At 26.9% G+C, this 24,240-nt stretch overlaps 2 protein-coding genes across 3 annotated transcripts in view; one reads left to right on the forward strand and one right to left on the reverse strand.

Annotated features, from left to right (window-relative positions):
• The window catches only part of LOC107165714 (fibrillin-2-like), a 45,809-nt gene extending 35,038 nt beyond the window's left edge, over positions 1-10,771 (reverse strand). The window contains exons 1-3 of one of the 2 annotated variants that reach the window (XM_089225716.1): positions 10,204-10,771; positions 9,872-10,115; positions 486-568 (exon numbers count right to left, since the gene is read on the reverse strand). In XM_089225716.1, coding sequence (XP_089081842.1) covers positions 486-568; positions 9,872-10,017 — 229 coding nt within the window. In that variant the 5' untranslated portion in view covers positions 10,018-10,115; positions 10,204-10,771. Of the gene's footprint in view, positions 1-485; positions 569-9,871 lie in introns of both variants that reach the window. The other variant, XM_089225715.1, reaches the window with a different exon arrangement.
• Positions 10,772-17,349: 6,578 nt separating this feature from the next.
• LOC149055692 (uncharacterized) lies at positions 17,350-21,673 on the forward strand. The gene is made up of 3 exons (XM_089226929.1): positions 17,350-17,400; positions 19,277-19,385; positions 21,320-21,673. The coding sequence occupies exons 2-3, from the start codon at positions 19,350-19,352 to the stop codon at positions 21,671-21,673; spliced, it is 390 nt and encodes a 129-aa protein (XP_089083055.1). The 5' UTR covers positions 17,350-17,400; positions 19,277-19,349.
• The last annotated feature ends 2,567 nt before the right edge of the window (positions 21,674-24,240 follow it).

Below are 24,240 nucleotides of genomic sequence, written 5' to 3' on the forward strand. Positions count from 1 at the left end.
AATATTTTGTAATTTTTATATTATATATATATACATATTTTTTTTTCGTCATCTTTTTTCATAAAATGATTAGGCCGTGACCTGACCCTAACATAACATAAATTTCGGCGCCGCTGAGACTCGTTATATAATACAAAATATTACATTAGCATTCAGCAATATTTGAGATAAAACAACGGAAACATTGTTATATGCTTTGATAACATTCGTTAAAAATACAACATACGCTTGTAAATGGTTTGAAAAAATTTAATAGTTTATATTATTTGATATAACTATTGTATATTATTATGTATTATTTTTTCAGGTATTAACAGAACGATGTGAATGATCATTTATCATTATAATTCTATTAACGAAACAATATGCTATAAAATATTATGACCTCAGCAGTTTATGTTTATTAAAAAAGCACTTAACAGTAATTAATAAAACAGTGTACACATATTAACACATAATAATAATAAACCACAATATATACTCACGGACAATACAAAGCCCTGTTGCGTGTTTCAATGACCAGCCAGGACAACAGTAATTTCTGAACCGCGACCGACATACGTTTGGACTGCAAAAAAATATAAAAATTAGGAAACCCATTAACGTATGATCTGCGGGGTATATTACAAGCTATTTATATCCCGAATCTACGGCACTTCAGTATTGACTTATTAAAGATAATTTTAAACTATAGTTTTACTAATAACCACTAGCAATATTATACATGAAATAATATTATAACACCTACGAGCTATCTATATAATTTGATAGTACCGAGTCTACTTTAAATAATCAAATTTACAAATCATATGTATTAATTAGTCATGTAATTTAAATTAGTCATAATAGGCATACCTAATTAGATTGTAAGTCCCTAACCCACAGCAGGCTCAGCTTAAAAGGGTAGATAATTTGGCTATATATTATTACCTTATAATTATATTGTATTCAGTATTGTGTTTATTTGATAATACAAATTAATTTAAATTCAAAATATTATTAGAAATATAGGATGACCGATCGTATCCATCGTATATACAATGATTTGTCTCTAGATCCAAATACAACACAACACATTAAAATATTTATATTGACTTACCAATAACGAATAAAAAAGCATTCATTCATATTTTCAATATTTTCTCACTACTAAGTTAATAATATATCAGAAGCTGTGTAATACATTTTCAAGCTTTTTGACTCAATGAGTTACATTTTATTTTCATTTATACGAAAAAAAAAGAAACAAAGTTTAAAATTTAAAATGTCCATTTACAGCTCGAAACGAGTCAGAATATTAAAAATATATAATCTATATAAAATCATAAATAAAACATAATAATAATATATTAATATGATAGAAATTTCAAGCATCTATGATAACTTGTTATTTTATTTTTTTTTTTTTTGATTAAGGTAGAAAAACTTATAAGGAATCTTATATTCAATATTTAAATTTTAGGTGTAAGAATAATTTTTATGAATTTTTAACTTGAAATAATTTGCGATTTTTCATGATATTTACAAACTTTATAGAAACTCGAACTTTGAACGCTCATAAAAAGTAACAATGAATTTATATTTTGTACTATTATTTTTTTAATTTCTACCTTCAACAGCTTACGAGGAATCTTGTATTACATTTTCAAGTTTTTTGACAGAACAAAAATTTTTTTATCGGTATGAATTTAAATAATAATAAAATTTGAAAATTGTACATGTCTATAAATAGCTCAACATGAGTCAAAATATTTTGAAAATTGTAGAATGAATAAAAAATTCTAATATAAATATTCAGTAGAAAATTTCTGTTTTTTCTCAATTTTTTTTTCGGCTCTTCTAAAAAAATACTGCGAATTTTACATGTTGACCTCCCGAGCACACCATCTAGATTTACTTCCGACTGGTAAAGATACTAAAGTTGAAAATCGAAACATCATTTCAACTACTTATCATGCACACATACACAAAAAAATACAAATAAAACGAACACATATTTCATTGTTAAATCAATACATTCATTGCTCCACCCAAAAACGAAAAAAAAACCCCAAATATTTGCTTTTAAAATTCATGTTTCTTCAACTCTAATTCCACCACCATAAATCTATTGCTAATTATCTAATATTTGTTTTTTAATTAGGTACTTGAGTGTGTTTCATATATATTTACATTAGGTTGGTAGGTATAAGATTTTACATTCAAGTATTCCTATACGAATAAATATTATGTTATTACAGAATATATTTGAAAGAAATAGTTAAGTTTAAAGCGATATACTAAGTAGGTATGTTTGTAATATAATTAACAATAATTATTACCAAGACCAATATTTTGAAGAGCATGAGGATAAGTTGGGCGGGACATGTGTGGAGGTCAGAGGGAATGATTGGATCAATAACTAAATGGAAATCCGACACTAAGAGGCCTCGAGGACGCCCCAGACAAAGGTGGGTGGATAGAGTACATAAGAAGATTTGAAACTCCTGAACGTAAGAAACGCAGAAGAATGTGCAAAAGATAGAGAAGAATGGAAACAATGTGTTGTTGCGGCGACGGGCCTTAAAGGCCAGTAAAAGCCCAAAAAAATAAAAAAACAAAAATATTTTCATCAAAATATATACAAATATGCGTCTGTACGATATTATCCTATTTTGCTGGGCCAGTCGTTGGCAATATTACAAAATGCATACAAGTAAATATGATATACAATTATACATGAATTTAATGTGCTACATGATATGTGAAGTATGCGGATACCATATTATAAGATCATTATTTATTTATTTATTATTATGATTATTAATAAGTACGAGAAACAGGCTCGCATTGACGCATTGTCCAGCAATATAAATAACAATTATTATTTGTACAACAAGATTGGGGTAACTAAATTATATAATTTAAGTTATTGTGTTGAATTATTTTATTTTATTTTACTGTTAATCGACTATTAACTATTGATGTCGAATTCACCAATATCAACATCAAATAATGCAATATTAATTGGATATTACGTATAATTTTGATCCTTTTGCGAGTTATTAATAAAAATGAGTATTTAATTTTAAATGACATTATATACTATATATTGTACAATATAAATTTTTTCTAATTAAAATCTTATTAAATTACTGTAAAATCCATTTATAATATGAATTTAATAAATAAATTAAACTTAATAAACAAAGATTATAATTATTATAATATTAAACGAGTAACAGATGACTGATCTTCAGACTGTGTGGGACGTGAATGCATCTCGTTGAATCATATAAAAACTATCAATTATAATGCATAATATTATATTGCATTGTATCTCAGTATAAGAAAATGTTAAAGTGTATATCGACACGTCGGACGACTCACAGACGTGTAGGTAGAGGGTAGGTAGATGTAATACTACACCATACTTTGACGGTGTAGGTGAAAGTGTTATTTTAATATGTTCTTTGAGAGGACTGAATCTATAAAAAACCAATATAATAAAGATAATTTAAAAAATACCATTATTATAACAACAATATTATGCTATACATCGTCGAATGAAATCCAAACCTAATTGGACGGACTTGCACGCGTGAAACTAAAATATGGAAAGATGTACCTACAAGCAGCATACAAAAGGAAAAAAAATTAAATATTTTAAGGAACATTATAATAGATGTATGCATATAAATATAAATAAGATATAATCTTTAATAACTATACCAGAATTATTCATCTGCATGTAGATCAAGAAACGCATTATGTTACTATTTAAAACTACTATCATGGATGAAAGTAGACAAATAAATTACCTTTAATAAAATTCAGATCAAAGTAAATCAAAAGAAATCTCATACAATAGTTGGTCATATTATGACAAGAGCGTTCAACGTGTTAGAATTTTTTTTCGATTGATACCTATTACTTTATGTCAATAAGAACATGGTCGTGATGATAATTATAATTTACATGTTTTGAGTAAAAATTAATTCTTAGTGTTTATCAAAAAACTATTGGTTATGCTTCGAATTAATTTCTGTATAGGTACATTAAAGTGTAGGTAATTGTTTTTTTGATAAAATGTCTGAAATTGGTTCATGATTTAGAGTAAAATTTTGTAACGTGAGGTTAGCCTGTATTCAAATCTGAAAAAAATCTTGCCAAGTCCTCACAAAAATCGTACACAACTGTTTGGATATAGTGATATTATATAAATATAATATGTGCTAATAAAAACGGGTACAATTCGATACGTGTAAAAAACAACATTTTACACGAAAACAAATGTTTTTAAACTTCATAGTTGCAAGTTTAGTGTGATATTAACCTAACAACGTGGATGATGTGGTGTTTTCGAAAACGACGTGCCTCTCAATAACGGCCACTGTGCTGCAATGATTAGAAATGTAAACACGAGCTTTTCTGAAACCGTATTCGAAAATTAATGTCGACGATACCAAACGTCGTTTTACTCGTACTGCATAATATTATTATGATGAGACATACTGCCGAGTATAATGTCTACCGAATACGCTTCATTGATTCGAATTTATATGCAACGTTTTTCGTAATGCGTTCGCAGCATCGGCACAGTGTGATTAGATTTTAACGGACGTGCATTATATGTAGAAAAAACTCCACATTAGTATGGTATTACGACTTTTTTTTTTTCCAAAAAATCTATTATCGTAAACCACCAGCTTGAGCACACACATGTTCCATCGGGCCACGTTTATATATACTCATTTTACGTAAACGGGCGTGGGACGCGACGAAGATTATCGGGAGACTGACATATTAATATGTTGTGATATAATTTGTGCGTCGGACTTCGTTGAGTGGCCACACTTTTAAGTGTTATGTGGTCACATTGAATACAATAGTATTATTAACATGTATCTATGTTTTTGTTTTTTGAAAATATGTTATATTATATTCAATTCGGACGGTTGTCACTCAGTTTACGCGTACCTCCACAGTATCGTTTAATATTATTATACGGGTGGGTAAAGTAAAATGTAAAATATTTAAATATGGTACATGATGACAATAATTATTATATATATATTATATTATATTCACTCGTCGATAATACAATACTACCTAATTATACCTGATATAACAACGATATTCGTGATGCTCTTTGAGGAGGCAACACAAAATACAGCATATTTTACTCGCATTAAAGTAATCGATAGTTATTCAATCGTATATTTTAATTTTTAGTAAGTTTCGATCGACGGCACGTCGTGACGTGTGGATAAGAGTTTGTTTGTTTTTTCGGAAAAAATATTTATACGGACGCATATTTATTATTATTATTATTTATTACTATTATAATATCATGTGAGAGCATAGGACATAATAATAATATGGTTTCCATGTGAAAGTAATTCGGACGAATCGTAGGTACGTAATAACCACTTATATTTCATCAAAGATCGCAACGGAAAATTAATTATCCATAAATGTACACTGGTCGAATGCCCCCCTCCCTCCCACGCCTCGAGGTATACAGTTAGGGCGCTTATAAAGAGCTTATTTGTCCATCATGGTACCTCTGGTACCAACCTATATGTGATGCGTATCGGATAATAAGGTGTATCGCGTTTCACGCACAATTGATCGTTTGATTATGCTTTTAATTTCTTATCATACGAAGCAAGTACCTATTATACCTAACACGATAGGTATTAACGTATTATAATATTTAAAATTATAATGTGCGCAATCTATTTGTAACGTTTCATATATTACTATATATATTTTATTTTTAAACGATGTAAATATAAATGTAGAAAAATTAATTAAAATTCCGTTTTTATTAAAAAAAATGGTATTTTTTCGCTATCTGCAATATCATTATGATGTGTTTTAATAATATTTTGCACAAGTTTTAAATTATTGCAACACATTATAAAAATGTGCCCCTACATATTTTATAATATTACATGTAATTATATATTATATTACACTTCTAAATAGGTGGTATAGCTATCAAAATACAATTAAAATGACTACTTAAAAAAAAATATAATATATTATATCTACATAAATTATTACATCATAATTTAATTTAATGCGTATTTAAAATTTGAAAAAAATATATCAATCAAACAAATGCTAAGTTTATAATATTTTTGCATGTCTTGCATTACAATAAAAATAAATTGCATATAATAATAAATTATTTAAAGATTTATTTATTAAAAAAAAAAATTAAAAGAATATTTTGGAGACAAAATAAAAATATTTCATATTTTCAATACTATATATATAAATATAAAAGCATGCGTAGGTAGTCATTGTTCACCTTTAATACCTTATATTATATTGTTGCAATAAAACTGCACATGTCAATATGCACTTTATATAATTTTTATTACAAAATTAAAAATATAAATTGGTACATAAAAAAAAAAACGATCGTTCGATCTGTGTTCGTTTAATAATTGTGTCTGTTATAAATAATATTGACGTGCTATACTTTATGCAAACAAATAAGTAATTTCACCAGACAGACACGTCGAGTGATTAAAAAATAAAAACTCAATTATTGGATATCGACCCGTAAACAAGAATAATAATATTATTATAACATAAACGCACGTGTGTACGTGTAATATAAAATTATAGTAATTGTATATTTTATAAACGCCTTATTTTCTCTACTCCAGTTTAGCGTGGACCCTGAGGGGTGACGGTTGATACAAAATACAGGCTATTAAACGCCATAAAGCTTTACGTATTTGTTAAGTGAACCGTAATATTTCGGATGATTTATATGAAATGAGTTCAAGTGGATTTCATGGTAAGTTTATATTATTATGTGTTACCTATGATATTATAAGACACATGTAAGGTAACTGCTTTTGAACTCTCCTGAGCTTATATTATTATAAAGTGCATATTATGTATACTGTATAGGTACATTATACATGGTACACGGAGGGGGCAGGACCTATGCATTACACATACGAATATATACGATCGATCTTTTAAGTATAGTTGATAAACGTTACTGTTTTTTTTATATATATAACTATTTATTTCTCTCGGTAAAAAAAAAAATATACTAAACATGAAACTGGTAGACACAGCTTATATGAATATTGTTTTGTAGCCCATTGAATCTGCAATATACGAGTATACGTTAAAAAAAAAATATATATATATATATATAGGTATAATACACCTACATTCCGTCTACATAATAATATAGTCTTTTTTAAAACATTACGGGCGAGTGTAATTTATAAGATACTCAAAATGTCAAAAAATATATATTAAAAAGTTTTCAAACAATCACACCATAATTAACTCTTATAAGTAATAAGTAATATCTCTTATTTAATTAACCAGACAAATACTTAACACTTATTATTTGATTCCTGACACCTCCATTTACAGGATTAATTATATAATTATTTTCTGACTGTCATATCACTTAAGAGTGTTTACATTTCGCACTCATTCCCACTTTGTTATTGCTACGCTATATCCAACTATTAACCATGTTTCAGATGTTACAAAAAATAATTTGGTATGAATATGATATTGCATAGCGTGTAATTGGAATCGTGAGGGATATGATTGACATACCTACATGGCTACATGTAATAAATACAAAATAAAATAATTCTACAGTAGAGTATTTTGTAAACGATTTAATTAATTAAATCGAAAGTTAATTATTTTTAAGAACATTATTGTAAAATCGATCGAACAATAAAAAATCTAGTTTCAAGTACAAATTAGCATTTTATATGGTCTCGTAGAAGGTTTATATTTTAATGGAGGCGGTATTATACATGTATTTTATTCTCTTTCAATTTCGTTCCCAACAAATACCTATTATAAAGATGCCACATAACACTTAACTAATGCCGACCAATAATACAAATAGTAGAATGTGTCAAAATAAATTATTGTCATAATGTATATTATACAAATAGCGAGACTCGACACTTATAAATTATAATAATAAGTAAATATTGTACAAGTTGTGTAATCTATTGTGAAAATGCATATGCCATATGAAAATTTTAAGACGTAAGCGTAAATATTACAACTATCTTTTACAAATTGAAAAAAATACGTTACCACCTAATCCCATTGAAATGAACTAAAGATCAGTACGAGAAAAGAATTATTAGTTAAATAATCTAAGACGTCCGTCGTCCATCTAAAAACACTTCTGATATCTTCAGGAAAAAAACTTAAGTACTCAAGGCGTCAAGTCATGTTATTACCAACAACTGTAGTTTACAATTATTGATGAATTTTATACGTGGGGAACTAAAACATATAAAAAATAAATACACAGTGTTTATCATCCAATGAGAATATCAATGAAAAGGTTTAAAATTACTTATTAGTTATTACAAACAGTATTAAGTAACTAATATAATTTTTCTCATGATATTATATTAAACATTTGGATTATATTTTTCACCAAATTACATAATAATATATAGGTTTTTATGTATTTTGTTATTTACAGTAGTACACTTAATATATGCATTTAATGTTAATATTATGGTCAATCATAACAATATTTTAGCATGCTTATTTCATTACATTTTGTAGTATTAACAAAACATAATTAAAAAATAAGTTTCGTTTTCCATAAACTATATAGTTATTATTTATTACAATAAGGATGTATTTTTACTTGAAAAATAGATTTTCATATTCTTTTTTTTATTTTAAATACATTTTTATTTAAATCTATTTTGAGAAAATTATGTTATCAAATTTATAAATTAAAATATAATTTAAAAGTGTTTATACTCATTTTGGTATTTTACCTTACAATAAAAAACTGTGTGTAAAATTATGTAGATATGTAAAATAAAAATGATTAAATATGGCTTAAAAAGTCAAAAGTTATAAAATATGAAAAGCCTCTACAAATATTATTATGTTTGTATATTTTAAAATTAAACATTTTTCGATTAATTTACTTGCTAGAATATACAATATTACATTATAGTACGATTGATCCTAATGTTACGTTATTATAATTTCATTTCACTAAAAAAGTGTTTAAAATTTAAAAAAAAATATTGTAAATTATTCTTAGATAACTATATAGAAGTGTTTATTTATAATAAATATATATATGCCATCAAAGTATAGGAGTAATGTACCTTTATAGCATAATACTTCGTTCGATTTAAAAGATGAACTACGCTCTTAATCTCGTTTTAAATAAAAATTAATTTAAATTAGGTTATATTGTCATAAAAAACGAGGATGTAATATTCGAGCTATAATGAAAAAACTTTAAACCAGTAATTCGGTAAGCATCCCCCGTATAGTGCCGAAATTTGATGGCAGACCTCTAACTCGCCCACTATCTCTCTCTATATATCTATGTATATAAAAATATTTAGGTTGACCCTTTCATTTGTGTTGAGGTGTAGATTTAAATGAAACTATCACCTACGCGTGTTTCTCTACGACGTGACTTTTTTAATAATATAACATACCAATACAATGGAAGGTACGCGAGACCTTTGTTATCGTTTATAAATTATACAGTATAATATATTCTATTTTTCCATGGAATTTGCGCAAAAAAAAATGTTGATGTGACGAAGTCGTACTAACTGCAACTTTATTATAACTCGTCTCTGTGGGTGTATTATACGAGATACGTATTACCTATATGGTATTAAATCTAGCGTAAACTCGCGGTGGCATCGGAGTAGGTATCGGACAAAAGTGTGTGCCGATATAAAAGCTTATAAATGAGGGTAGCTATAAAAAAATATATATACGAGTATATGATACCTAGAAAGGACAGGCTGTGTGGAAAGGTGATTTTTAAAGAGGATTAAAAGTAGCAAATGAAAAACAAAAAAACGTCGAAACTTACCCTCCAACAGGAGTTTGACGAGCCGAATCGGTGCCGGGGTCCCCGCTGTTGATAGCCGGAGGTTGTGCGGCCGCAAACATAGCCGCGGCCAACACGCAGCACGTGCCTACCACAAGTCGGACGATCGGCGTGCGCGTAATCATCATTCCGCCGAATTTCTAACCGTGTCCTGGGCGGCGCGTGGATATAATTCGCTCCTGAATTGCTCCGGGTGGTACAGCAAACACACGCACACCCGTCGCCGCTGTTATTGAGATATTATATTGTGTTAAGTCGTTATAAAATAGTATTGGTATAGTAACAATATGCTATGATGACGTCGAAATCGATACCTATAATTATTATTTCTGCGATTGCTGTCGAATACGTGTATACCGTATATTATATAATTATTTTATTTAATATCGGATGGTTAATAATATTATTATACGCTGCAATCACTGCGCCGCGACGCGATCAACGACGGATCCGACGGCCGCCCGTCAGCTGAGTCCTCATCGTCCTCGTACGTTTCGTTAGGATCGAATCGCTACGGCGGGCGTATTCGACGTCGGTATAATATTATTACGATAATATTTACTTGCTGATCTGCGAGTCTCTCGCGGATATGGCACGGTATCCGCGATGGCGTGGAGAGACTGAGAGAGATAAAAAAATTATACTAAAATATCATTACAACACAATATTTTGTCACGGGCGGAGGATAAAACAGATCGATTCGTGGGTACCGATCGAAACGGTTTTTGACGGTCCGTCCTTCACGGAAACGTACGGCGAAAATATTATTAAAAACTACAAACGACGACGTTTTATCGATCGGCACGAATCACGCGCGCGTTACAATCGGACGGACTGAACTCGGCTGGTCAGTATAGTGCCGCGTGCGCGCTGCCCGACACTGATATGGACACATTGATATACGGCGGCATAACACGTCTATGATATGCTCACACACAAACACATAAATACAAACACACCCATACGAACACAACTATAATGTTATCCCACCCGGTACGATCGTGTGCGGGAAACGCGACCACCACCGGTTATGTAGCCGATGAGTTCTACGCGCGGCGCACGCGGTATATATATACAACAGCTGTATATAGGATGTTTTTTTACAACGCGTCAATGTACATCATATTATACAAAATTTGTGTGTCTCATAACGTGGAACAATTAGTATAATATGTATTGCAACTATAGAAATATACAGACACTTGCTATATTTTGTATATCATTGTTAATTTTTGGGTATTTATATGTCTCGTAACATCCGGCTGCAGAAGTCTCTGTTGTAAAAAAACATAGTATCGAAAAGTGAGATAGTACAATATAGGCAGATAATATTAATAAACAATCCATGTTTTGATAAAATAAGCTGCAAGAAAGACCTTGTGATAATTTGGAGTCTCGAATTGTGCTCATTTGCTTGACCAAACTTTAAATACCCGTAAATAAAATAGTTTTCAATTTGATGTATTAATATACGTATATATCAATACACCATGGTTTCATAAAAAAATGGGAAAAAATATAGAATGAGAAACAAAATAATATATACTTTTAATACTTATAAATATCTACTTAATTATTTTGTTCATTGAACATGCAAGTTCATTATTACGTTGAAGTTAAAACATAACATTTAATAGCAAAAATTATTTATGGCATGTCTTAAAAAAATCACCCTGTATACTGTATATGACATTAAAATATGTATATATACAAATAATTGTATTTATAGTTCAACACGTCACCTCAGCATCCATCGTGAACTGTCTGACATGTCGCGCCGCACGTGCGTAAGGCTTGAGTACCTAATATTAATGATAATAAAAATATTAAATATTAATAATTAGTAATAATAGTAAAATAAATAGAAATTACCTACTAATAATTACAGCCTGTACCTACTGGTTACAGTATCATAGTCGTATAGTTAACAGGTTACGACGCGAAAAGCAACTTCACAATTTAAGGGCGCGTTTTCGAGTGTTCGTCTCCTGCAATACCTTCATAACAAGTTACACGCTTCACTGGGCTTAAACCACGCAAATCCCGCATTCTCTACAACTTCCGGCAAGTTTAGAAATAAAAATAATATTACAAATTACTGAAGAAATTAGTTCTTATAGTTCATAGAGGATGAACATAATAATTACAGTTCACAACGATAGCCAATAATAGTCTGAAGGATATACTGATATAAAGCAACATATTTAAATATATTTTACATTCAGGCGACATACCTTTGTATATTATATACATGCCATTATTATTATATTATTATTAATAAACATTAAAAGCTGGTTGGTACAAATGTGTTTAGGTTAGACTCAGGTAGGATATTATTGGATATTTTATTTTATTTATTGAGTAAGGACAAACAAGATAAGTGTTGAAGGGAGTATAGGTAGTTTATTATGATGTCCGCTTAAAGTTACCAATTTTATACCCATCATTGGTATTGGTTTTATAATATAATATGAAAACAAAATATTTTATTTTCGCCAAAAACATATATCTAAATACTAATGACTTTAAATTATGTATTTTAATTTAAATAAAAACATGTGTCCTGGGTTTGTTGCCGGGCAAAAAGATCGAAGTATAAACTGCAGATAATAAATTGATTTGATAAAGTGTCAATTCACATTAGAATAGTTAATTTTTTGCACAAACATACAATTCATACATTTTTATAAAATTTTAATAATATAGTTAAATACACTCGTGTGGCAATTAAATAATTGGAAGAAAACATACAAAATCCTTAATATAACGGTAAGAAAATAACAAATAACTAAACACATGCTATTACGAACATAAAGAAAATTTCTATTACAATTATTTTAACATCTAAATCTTTGTTTTGGTTTGCTTGCTCTAAATTCGAAAATGCTAATCGTTATTCGTTAAATATAGGTAAGCACAATTATATTGTTATCACAATATTAATTGATGGATCCATTTTTCTTCCTAATTACATACCTACTTATATATGATACATTAATGCTAATTAACCTAGGTAATACATTGTTCTAATTGTACTAGTTTTAATAATTAATGCATAACATTATCTGTAGATTTTATAATGGCCACAAAATATTGTACAAGCGAATAACACTTAATTGAGTATTTGAGCAAAAATTAAATACTTATAGTTATTGAAATATAGTTAACCCTGCAGTAAAAGCACCATTTTTCTACACCCATATATAAAGTTGTCAAAATGTAAATAAATAAAAATATAATTCTTTTTGCACTTTGGAGCAATTTCATAGATTCTAAAAGATTATCCACCCCACCAAAACGAAGTTCTTCCATTTTTTTTTCTTCAAATTTTGATAATTATTCGTTTATTTTAATTATTATTTTGAATCAAAGTGGGTTAGATTTTTAACCATATAAATTTATTTAATAGGTTAAGTCCGTGGTAAAATCCATGGTGAACCATCGACACCCACAGGGTTAATTGAACTATACATACTTTGTAAACAAAAACTTGTCAATAGGTAATAAGTTTTTAGGATATATTATAATAGTATGTTGATATTATTTATCATGGAATTATGTATGCGTCTGAATATAATATTAGATGTCATAAATAATGAATTTTTATAATCTAAAAATAATATTAACAATTCCGAATTCAAGTTTCAGATTGTAAATTATGCGAAATTTCCTTTGAATTCTTAAATATCAAATTTAAACGTTAAGTATTTTTGTTGTTCATTTTAAAATATATAATATAATAAGCTAAAAAATGAATGAAGTACACTGTAAAGTAATATTTTCATTAATATATTCATTATACATTCACCACGCATCGCTTAAACAGCGTTTAACGTTTAATAGATTACAAAAGTAGGACACAATGAACAACTCATTACAGCAGTTTCCTAAAAATGTCTTTTATGATTATGTTCAAACTAAATCCTTTATTTAAAACACAAAAAATACATTTCAAAAAATAATTTTCCTACTTTTAATGGTTGACTTTAATATGAAATAAAAAAGACCCATTTGAATAAAAATACGATCAAATTTATTTATAATGATTTTCGTTGCCCGAGGTTCATTACAATGAAGAATATTATTATAATATTTTGGTTCGTAATTAAAATAATCAATATGCTTGAAAAATTAAAACCTATTTTAAAATATGAAACTCTTAAATAGGAATAGCATCATTACGATGTATTATTTCATACACATAAGGTACATATCATAGAAATTAATAATAATAAAAAAAAATCACTTGTTATAAATCACTTGCGTTCAAAAAATATATATTTCTGTTTAGTTCAATCGAAATTAGAATATGCTACCCTCATATAATCAATTCCGAGACTCTTCCTTACGATTTTTTTCGTTTAAAATGTTAAGCAGAAAGACAGCCTCTCACTGATTAGGACGGATTCGTAGACTTTTTTAATATGACTAACTTAAAAAAAACCCCATAGAAAATATCTAAATTTAATTTTTACACTCAAATCACTCAATAACAAAATAGATTGTAACTATTTATTACAGGAACTCAATTTTAAAACCAACCAAAAAACACCAGGCACATTAAAAAAAAACCTATTTTCTAATTATTCAATACATTCATCAGCAAATATTATTATGACGTAAGATAATCCTGCCAATCTAGATATATTTTACTGTACTATTAATAACAAATTAGTAATTTAATTTAATTCTATAATTTTGCCAATTTATATAATTACTATGTATTATCATTGTTATTATTATTACTTTCTTATATAATTTATACTAATGTATTCTTATAATATAGACATACATTTATAACTCATGCTGTATCTACAAAATTGTGATCATTTATGCTAAATTTTTATTTGTAAATGGAGTTTTATCTTCTCAAATAAATAAATAAACAAAACATTAAAAAGAACTAGTTCTAAACCTTTTGAACAATTGATTTATTTTTATAACCGTTTATAAATCCAAGGAATATTTGTAGAAGCTTAGACTTCCTTCTTTCGGCTAAATTCATAATAATTATATACTTCCGGTTGTAATATCCATGTACAACAGGATGCAATATTGTCACGACTGTTTTTATTTTCGATTGTTCGTGTTTGTTCAACGCGTACTTCCATATTGTTTCAGCGATTACGATATCACATTTTAAATGTATGCCCATGGAACTATTATAATTATTTATCATTTTATCATAACGTCGATGGCCCACTAGCCTTTGATCTCGTTACGAATCGGAAGTATGCCGGGGCAAAACAAGTTGGCACGGACATAACACTACCTACATAATAATAACATGTACATTCATACTATCGGCTAAATTTAATTCCCATTTACATATAATATATTCAAATATTTATACATAACGTTGAATAAGATTTTATATTCATAAATCGGATAAATATATAATATTTTATCACAGCTGTAAAGTAAAATACGATTAGTGCTGCATTTAATATTTACATCAAATTAATATTAATTATTAATAGCACATCAACATCATTAATATTTTAATTAAATTAACCATTGATGTTTTAAAATTCACCGGAAATTAAAATATAGTGTATTTTGTTCTAAATAATTAAAAATAAATTCTGTACAAATAGGTTTATAATATTATTTTGTATTTTTGTTTATAAATAATATATATAATAATACTGTACTCGTAAAATTATAAAAGTTATAAAATCATAAAAATTACAAAAATATTAAACATTTAAATATCTCCTTAATGGTTAATAATAGTTGTCCAGCTGTAAGATTTAATTGATTAAATTATCATTTACCTTAATTTATTAACTTAAATATTTCAATCACGATTTTAAAACCTATATCACCTGAAGATACCAAGGTATTCTCATTGTGCAACTCCACATTTACCTATATTATGTACTACCTAAATATGTATTTTTTTTTTTTTTTTTTAACAAACATAAAACAATATTTCAATAACATACATATTAAATATATGATACCTAACAACTAACAAAGTTAATTCGACAGCGGTATATTAGAAATTATATTGTATATATTTTGAACGTACTAAATCTACAGTACTTAAAGTCTTCAAAGCGATTGTTCAAAGAAATTTGCTTAGATAATTCATCGAAAAATAATGAATACATATTATTATGAAAAAACAATATTCTTAAATATTATGAAAAATCATGAACAAGATTATGAAATAGAAATATTGGAGATTTGCTTTCCTGTGGTGCTTTTAAAATTGTCCATAAATAAGTTAAAAGAACTAAAAAAACTTTGTATAGGTAACTTGATTTATAAGTTACTTATTGGTTATTAATAACTATAATAAACATTGAACTTATAAAATTTGACCGTTTGAGAATATTTCCAAACGGAAATAAATCAAAAAGTAAAGTATTTTATATTTTATATATTTTGTCAGTAAATTACACAAATATTTTCAAAGGGATTATGTAAAAAAAAATTAATTTTAAATGTATATACATATCAAAGTATCAAAATATCGTTTGATTTGTATTAATTGTTATACATCTATATATTCTATATTTCTATACATATTAATTATTGGTATTTAATACCTCCACTCACCCTTTCACCACGTGTGACTCCACTAGGTATACCTCATAACGCATAATATACGAATAACAAATAACAGAAGGTATCTTTTATTTGTATCTAGTTGTATCTAGTTCCCATTGTTCCTTACCGTTTTCTTAAAACCTAAATAAAAATTAAACATGATTAAATCATAAAACCACAATAATTGTCCATTTTACACTTTATTAATTATACCAACTACTATAAGTATGAAACCTAGCAGGTGGCTAATTCTAACAAAAATATATATTTTACCAGGGTAATACTACTTAAAAAATAAAATTTCACGTGCCAACTCAATCGAGATATAAATAACTATTTATTGACTATTGTATACAATTTTTTTACGTAGTCATCGACATGCGAACGTGTAGAAAATGTTATCATTATTATTTTGTTATAGAGAATGTTTACACTGGTAAATAATTTATATTTACTTTCATTAACTTTTTCCACGTTTATCTGATTTTAATTAAATTTTGAAATAACGTTATTTTTTTTTTATCCGTTAAATAAAAACACATTACTACGGACATTCGTATCATTTGTTTTTGTAGGTAGCACTAAACTTCTAATGAAGGATTTTTTCTCAGTATACAATTGAAATGATTTTTACAATATATAATAATTATATACGTATATATTAATTTATAAATTAAAACGCACTCGGTCCTTGTGTAATATCTGTCTTAAACAATCTGTCTTGTGCACGAGGTGTAATTATTTTCCTATTAAATAATTATACATATTTTAGTCTTAGCTAACTATTATAATTATATTTTATGTTATTTATAAAATGAATATATATATATATATATATATGTATATCATTTTATATTTTTAAATTTATTTTATAATTTACTGCATATACTTTTTGTGACTAAATTTCCACAGAAATTTTACAGGTCACAAATAAAATTACTACTGAATACTAGGTACTTACACTAATTATTATAAAATTGAATATTGACGACTATTTCATTTTTATTTTTATTTTAACACCGTAATTGTATACCACTACAATATTTTATAATTTTATAATTCATGTAAGTATTTATTCTGAAAAAATGTGTCAGTCAACAGTCGTATGTACATTAGCAAAGTATAGCAAGTTAAATTAAAAATATTGTAATTTTACAGACTACTTTGTTATCTACCAACTACATTCATATATTATGCCTTTAAATCTTATAATCCCGCGCATTTTTATTTCCAATATATTCACCAAAACAATATTGTTCTATATTGAGCTTAAAATATGCTTTAATTCACTTTCCCTTATTATAATGGCTATTCTCAAAATTATATTAGGATTACACATGTATTAGTATTTTTTTTTTTTTTTTTATTTTTTTTTTTATTTGCCTTTTATTTATTAGTATTTATTAGTACTTAATATATAATTGTAGTCTATTCTTAAAATGAAAAACACAAAAGTTACTGAAAATAAAATTCACTGAATTCACAAGCCTTTTTGTATCATGCTTTGCAATTATTTGTTAATATTTTATAAATTCAAAAAAAAAAAAAATAAATAAATAAATAAACAAATAAATTAGGTTATTCAAAATATTATAGGCACCAGTAGTTTTGAATAATTTTTATTGTCAATGGTGAATGATGATGAAGGTTCTGATGACTAGTATGCCTGTTATTTGTGGGAACTGCAATTGAATAATACTTATTTTATGAATAATATAATAATAATTGCTTTTCAGATATTTTAGAATGTATCTGAAGCATTTTTAAAAAATTCCTTAGTCTCTTTGTCTAAAGATAATAAATTATTATTATACCATACAATTAGAATCTAATGAATCCTATTTTCATAGAATATTTTGATAATAATTTTAAGCGAATTATGTTAGTCGAGAATAGTATGACGGATTTACGCCAATATTTGGTGTCAATGACCATATTATTACTATCGAGACGCGTAGGAAGTTATGATTAATGATACACAATATCCAATGACAAACTTATTATTAATTATTATGGGTGAAAATGTCTATTTCTGAAATAATTATCTTATCGAGTAGATCAGACAAGAGGATTTAAACGACTTTTTGTATGATTTAAATTACCCTTTGAAGTAAATCTAACAATACAATTATTGATGTATAATAATATTATAATAACAACTTTACTGAAGCAATCATTCAAATTTCTCGCACAGGTTAAAATGCATGTATATATATTATATATTAATTTTATATATCAACTATGGTAGATACACATAATGTTCTATAATTATAAATATATATATATATATATATATATATATATATATATGTCAATTTATGACACTAACAAGGGTTGTTTTAGACGGATGACCTAATGACATTAAAGATAAAATTAGCCAAGTAGGTGAAAGGACATAAATCGCTGAACAACTTTACTATAATACACCACAGATTGGATCTGAGTAACAATATTCTAAATTTCAAACGAAATAATTTTAAGTGTATAATATAATTTTATTGTATTGTAATTATGATATTAATTTAAGATTGAATCAATATGGTTGGGCTAGTTACATTATTATTTATGATATACCTAATTTATCTGATGAATAATTTAATCACAATATCAAATATGTTTGATATTATGTAAAAATTGTAAAATACAAACATACAATTGCTTTTTAGTTATTACACGGGATGATTTTTCTCATAAATCAATACAATAATCTACAGAGTTTTCAGTGTATTTATTATTATTACTATTATTTTTTTTTTTTTTTTACTCGGTAAACATTTTATGTGATAAGATAATTAACTACTAAAATAATTTTATGATATTTTTTTTCAGTTAAAGCCAGACGCAATCGATATAATTGTCTCTCAGAAACTCTCAATTACGTTTTAATAAGAACACAGACATTATGAACGATTTGGGTGATGTGAATCTAGATGGCGAGGTTCGAGCAATTAATATAAGTACTGTTTTACCAATTAATGGTATTTTTTGGCAATTATTTTTCACAGAAATGTTATAACGAACCGTTTTCATAAATTCCCACATGAATTTAAAGTTCTATTTTCCTTACACATGAATAGTTTTTAGACAAGTCCTTAAAGCGCCAAACGTTGTAGAGTGTAAATATGCGAAATCACTAATTTCACCAACAGCACACCTCGGTAATCTTTATATTATATCGGATTACACTGTAATATAATAAATAAATAAATTGTTATCCATCGCGATGGAATTAAACTGAGGAACAAAATAATGCTGAAACGGTAGGGATATTATTAATGATAAATATTCCAGGTTATTTATGCTTTTTTTCGTGGTAAAATATTTATTAGTTTAAAGCCGTCGAATTATCAATTGCCAATTGAATCATTTCGAAAATTGTGCATACTATGCATTAGTTTTTACTAATTTTTTATGCAGACACAGTTGTACAAATTGTTCATATAGTAAAAATGTAGATCTATACCTGTAAAAAAAAAAAATAAGAACGTTAATACCTGTTAATTTTTTGACGAGCATAAATGCTTAGCAATATTTCGTATTTTATTAATGTTCAACGTGACTAAATAATATAATATATATATAATATAATTATAACATGATATATAATATATATATTCTAATATTAGGGTTTTTAATTTAATCCTTGACAATACAATTTGATCAAACATATATTTATAAAATTATAAAGTATACAATTAGTACAAAAACACGAAATTCACATTGAATGTTAAGATTTATTTAGACAGATAATATAATACTATATTATAACCTACGTGATCAAATATTTTATAGAATATTGTTCTTCCCATAATTATTTAAAAGCCATTTCATTTTTATGTCTTAACACATTAAATAACAAATCTATATACGCTTTGGGGCAATTTGAGTGCCGTTAAAAAACAATTCAAATCATGCGAAATAGCTGTATTTTTAGAAACCCGCGTAAAACTGATTGTCTGATATAATTCATAGGAAAAACTAATTTGTTATAAAATAGTTTAAAACAGGTCAATGCTTCTGAGAGAATATTTTATTATAATAGAAATTATCTAAATACACTATACAATATATTATAAGTTTGCAATGAAAATGAACATAAATTATACCTATTGTTTTAGTTATCACAAAAAAATACAATAATAGTAGTACGACGAAATTTCTGAATTTTGGTGGTACGTTTTTTTAATAAATACTTTATAATGCATTTTATTATAATTATTTACGTATACAATAGTTATAACTATTATATTTGGTAATTATAACAGATATTATATGGTTATTTAATTTGTATTGTAAAACGAACTGCCTTGATGAATATTAGTACGTATGTTTAGGTGAAGTATGTAATTACCTATACAATCATTTTTATTTTTATTTTTTAATTTATTTACAATAAGACATTCCTAGTCTATAAAACTATCTACATCTATGGATAATTAGTAATATTAATATTTGGCTATTTTAACATGATAATAGTTTAAATAGTATAGTAGTATACCATAATTTAAGAGTATGACTTTAATTGTTAAAAAGCGTGCGAACAATTGCACGTAACCCTATATATGTACAACGGGCGCAACAAACATTATGTATACGTAGCACAAATTCTATTAACGCTTATATAATATAGGATATCGTTGTTGTGTTCAAAATATTATTCCGATCTGGTACCGCTGCTGATATCACTGCAGTTCTTTAATCATGTATACAGGTGGGTGAATGATCTGTTTATTTAGTCAACAATCTATGAATGTACGATTGTAATATAATATCTCAAGTCCACACTATGTACACGTTCCCTGCAGGTTATAGCGTGTGTAAAATAATACGTCCCATTCATGCGATATATTATATATTATATATATTATACAGATATTCCTTATCTTTGAGCTACCGGGGACGGCAGTTGAGTCGACCCTCTCGACTTTTCTCGAGCTGACCACGTTGGCTGGTTTCCCGCTAGATGCGGTCGACACACCCATCGTGATCATGAAAATGAACTCAATTTTCAAGGTTTACCACCGTGGATTTGGCACCCGGCGAAGTGTGTACATGGTAGAGGAGACCCGTTACTGTCGCGTCGGTGACTCGGAACTGCACGTTTGGATTATTTACGAACGGCTGCCGCAGTTGCAGTCTAAAATCGGAAGTGCGAGAATAGCGTATTTGGTTGAAAATCTAACGTGCCGGGATAAAAATAGACAGGGACTTTTCGAAAACAAATGACAAGGCCACACAATATCATAATGACTGGTGAACAATTTTAATAACCTTATTCAAACGAAATTATACAATAACTGACATTATAAACCAATTGACCCATCAAAATTATAACACACAATAAGTAATCCAATGTCTATAATATTATTAATATATTGCTCACGATATATCATAATGATAATATTAATTGACCTAACCGATTGTTATATGTATACATACCATAATAATACATTACATGTATTTTTAACCTCCTTAGATCGGATTTATGCAAATAATATTATTTTAAGCATTTCACATCGGACAAACGAAAAGCAAGCCGAGCGGAGTACCATACAAATTCATTTAGTGACAAGCTCTTTTATATCCAACTCACATTCGTCTCCGAGGTCCTTTCCGTTAGTTTATATAATATGAAAGCTTAACATTCCACAGACAACTACTCCGACTATGTATAGTGTCCGCCCAACAGCATTTACTAATAATAATATACACATTAATACTATAGCAGTTTCAATTGATTCATGTAACTCACCGTGAAATTCCTTCGGCGAAGAGTTTAAGTGGTTTAAAAGAAAATATTTTAATTCAGTTTTACGCTCAACTTATATTGAAATATTTCTATTAATTTATGTAATTTCTTTAAGATAACAACAGTTCAAGGAAAAAATTGAACGCAAGTCCTATTTTTAGATTTTAAATTTCTCAATATATACCTAGAAATTTAAAAATATATGATAAATGTAGTTTTAAATCAACTATTTAAATTATTTTATTGTAAATTGAAATTTCCTCAAAAGATTAAAACTGTATTCTGTGTTCATTCATAATATTAGAATATAAGTACCTATTTAAACCATGTTATTATGTATGTCAGTTTTCAAAACTTTTCTGTATGACCTATTTAAAATATATTTCAAAAAATAATTAATTTTGAAATTACGAAATTATGTATTATTAGTGTGATGTTGACATTTTCTTTTAATTTTGTAACTAAAACTTTTAAACAAAGTAAATTTTTAAAAGAAAATAATTGGTTTAACAACGCAAAGTATATGATGTTCCACTATATTCTTTATACGTAAGATGAAAAATTATTTTCACCGCGATCTATAATTATAAATTAAAATGTATTTTACATTGTGCCTGCACAATAACTCTCGAAATTGCAAGGTAGATACTTCTGTATTATATTGTATATTATAGGATTATAATACAAAGTTATTTAATATAATGGTGTTTAAAAGGTATAACTACAAAAAAGGACTTGAAGTCAATAACGTGGTAAGTGCCTAAAAGTTGATTTTGAGCAATTCATTTTTTTTTAATCCTTAGTTATATTATGTAAAAGTTTATTGAAACAATTTAATTTTTACAAATATAAAGGTCAGGATTCTTATTCATATTACTATGAATGGCTCAAACAAATCAACTCTATTATTAGTCTTTTTTTAAGTTTTGTTACTCATATACGTTATACTCCATATTAAATTGAATGTCTTTGGTAAAAATGATATTTAGACTAATACTTAAAATTCTATTCAAGTGAGTAATCAAATAGTTCCGTCTGAGATGATAACAAAATATTATACTTATATAATATATCAACCTTCAACATACATTTTTTATTGGTTCGTCGATCGGTATATTTTATTTGAATTACACAGTTGAATTACTTCTATGTCATACCTACCACGGTATTGAAGTCGTAACAAATAATATAACATATTGATTTAAGTCGTATTGTTTTTTCGATAAAATAAAAACAAAACAAAAAAAATTTAAATATATAAAATATTTTTTATGAAGCAAAAATCATTCCATCGCGTTTGTTTAATAAATATTTCGGAAAGAGTATAGCAATGCTTTTTACTGCAAATTTGTTTTGCACATTTTTTATACTTCTTTTTGACATAAATATGATTATATTTTTTTGTTGATTTTGGTTTAGTATATGACATTAATCGAAGATTATATGTCATACACAATCTGATAAACTACATTGTGTGAATAGAAAAGAAAATATAATATCATAGCTCATATTATTCATATTCCGTAGGCAATCTGGTAAACGGCTTGATTAAAAATATTCAAGTAATTTTTTAAGTATTCAAAATACGTAGGTATATTTTAAACACTTTTTCAGAATATCTGCACTTAAAATCAAATACTAAACTCGTTTAAGTTTATATTATATTTTCTATTGTATTTTTAACTTCAATCGAATAAAATAATAACATATTATTTAAATTTTTTTACTGTGAATCTACAGATCAAAAATATTAATATTTGAAAAAAAAATTAGAAGTGTTTTTTGATAGTTGATATGACGTAAAATATTGTGTAAATTTAACTTAAAACATGAAAATCCCGTGATTAATTACTAGGTAAAAAAATGTATTTATAAAAAAATATTAAAGTAGGTATTCTATAAATACTTTTAAAAAGTATCCTTTACAAGAGTGGTTGTATATGCCACATGATATTATTGATTACCTATATGTATTTAATTGTTATGCGTTAATTATATTCAAAGTCATCTACCCACGTGTATTTTTGTCCGGTTTCTCGTATAA

This window comes from Diuraphis noxia, unplaced genomic scaffold, assembly GCF_037042655.1.
Source record: "Diuraphis noxia isolate RWA-SAM2 unplaced genomic scaffold, SU_Dnox_SAM2 contig0004, whole genome shotgun sequence".
NCBI classification, from domain to species: domain Eukaryota; kingdom Metazoa; phylum Arthropoda; class Insecta; order Hemiptera; family Aphididae; genus Diuraphis; species Diuraphis noxia.